General features: G+C 26.4%; 1 protein-coding gene across 1 annotated transcript; it reads right to left on the bottom strand.

Moving 5' to 3' along the window:
- Positions 1–50: 50 nt before the first annotated feature.
- LOC103311631 lies at positions 51–599 on the bottom strand (the record flags this gene model as incomplete). The annotated part of the gene is made up of 2 exons (XM_008191307.1): positions 312–599; positions 51–176 (listed from the first exon to the last, which is right to left on the bottom strand). Coding segments are annotated over exons 1-2 (414 nt in total), but the record flags the coding sequence as incomplete, so codon positions are not given.
- Positions 600–1,400: the final 801 nt, after the last annotated feature.

Here is a 1,400-nt window from a genome sequence, read left to right as displayed (position 1 = left end):
TAGTTTATAATAACTAATAAGTAATAACTAGATTTAATTATACAATTTACCTGTTGTTTTGATAATTTAGTAGATCGTTTTCCCTGTAATTCTGCATGCGTTATAGATGTTACCATTGATTTCTTTGCACGTTTTCGAGCCTCTTCAACTTTCGGAATCAATGTTTTATGTTTATACTAAAAATTTAAAATCACAAATATTTATTTTCGTTTGGTATACTATTAATTATTGCAATTATTGCATACAAAATTAAAATTATACGAGTATAATAGTACAATGTATACTACTATACTTAATTATTAGGTAGTTACTTTTAAGTGACTTAAGAAGTTTCCTGTGGACAATTTTTGTCCTTGAATGATTTTGGGACAATTTTTACATTGTGCAGTCAATTTTAATCCATCTTCTTTAACAACAGTAAAAAATTGACCATCTAATAAGTATGATTTAATCAAAGGTTCTTCAGATAACTTAGGTAGATCTTTTTCTTGAATATTATTATTTTTACCAGGATCGTCTTCTTCTTCCTCTTGAAGACGTTGTTTTTTCAACCGACTTGCGTCATTTTTATCAGCAGTCAATATTAAAAATCTCCGCATAGTAAAAAATACTTGATCACAGATTTGACTAAATTCAATTATTAAACTTTAGTAAAAACACGCGTACGGTACTATGGTGAGTCGACTTCCAATATATAACATAATAAATATTATAATATGTCGCACGATTCACGAGGTAGTTTTACGACTAATGACTATAATAATATTTCAGCTCCTTGCTGTTTGTTGACGTGATCCAATAGGTCTACTACTCTACTAGATACTAGATACTCCTACCATTTATTATGTTTATAAAATCGTTGATAATAATTAATAAATACTATGTCTATTATTGTACATTTTATAACCAATGATAATAATATTAATACGTAATTTTTGTACAATCATATTATTTTGAGTTATTTTTATGTTATTCTGGACTGACGTAGTGCCGTCTGGTATGTTTTATTTTTGGGTATTATGGATGTATATTAATTATATATGTTTTATTACAATATGTTTACACAATATAGGTACCAGCAGTAGGTATGATTTATGATATAACATAATATTAATTATTAAATACTACGAAACCATACAACCAAAAACTCGTAGCAGTCGTAGCAATATACCTAGAATAACTTAATAGGATGTTATCGAAAATGTCGATGGTTATTAGTTATTATTACTTACATAGTAAATACTACCTACTTATTACTTAATTGTCTACCTATAATAAATAAGACCCGTTTGATAAATTTTATTATCTAGATAAATTCATCTAGATAATAGTGATTTTTATCTTAGATAACTGTGTTAATTAATATTCTCTATTTATCTAGATAAGATAAAAGATAAAAG

This window comes from Acyrthosiphon pisum, unplaced genomic scaffold, assembly GCF_005508785.2.
Source record: "Acyrthosiphon pisum isolate AL4f unplaced genomic scaffold, pea_aphid_22Mar2018_4r6ur Scaffold_10923;HRSCAF=11530, whole genome shotgun sequence".
NCBI lineage: Eukaryota > Metazoa > Arthropoda > Insecta > Hemiptera > Aphididae > Acyrthosiphon > Acyrthosiphon pisum.
Note: the sequence above shows the minus strand (reverse complement) of the source record. Positions and strands in the feature narration are given on the sequence as shown.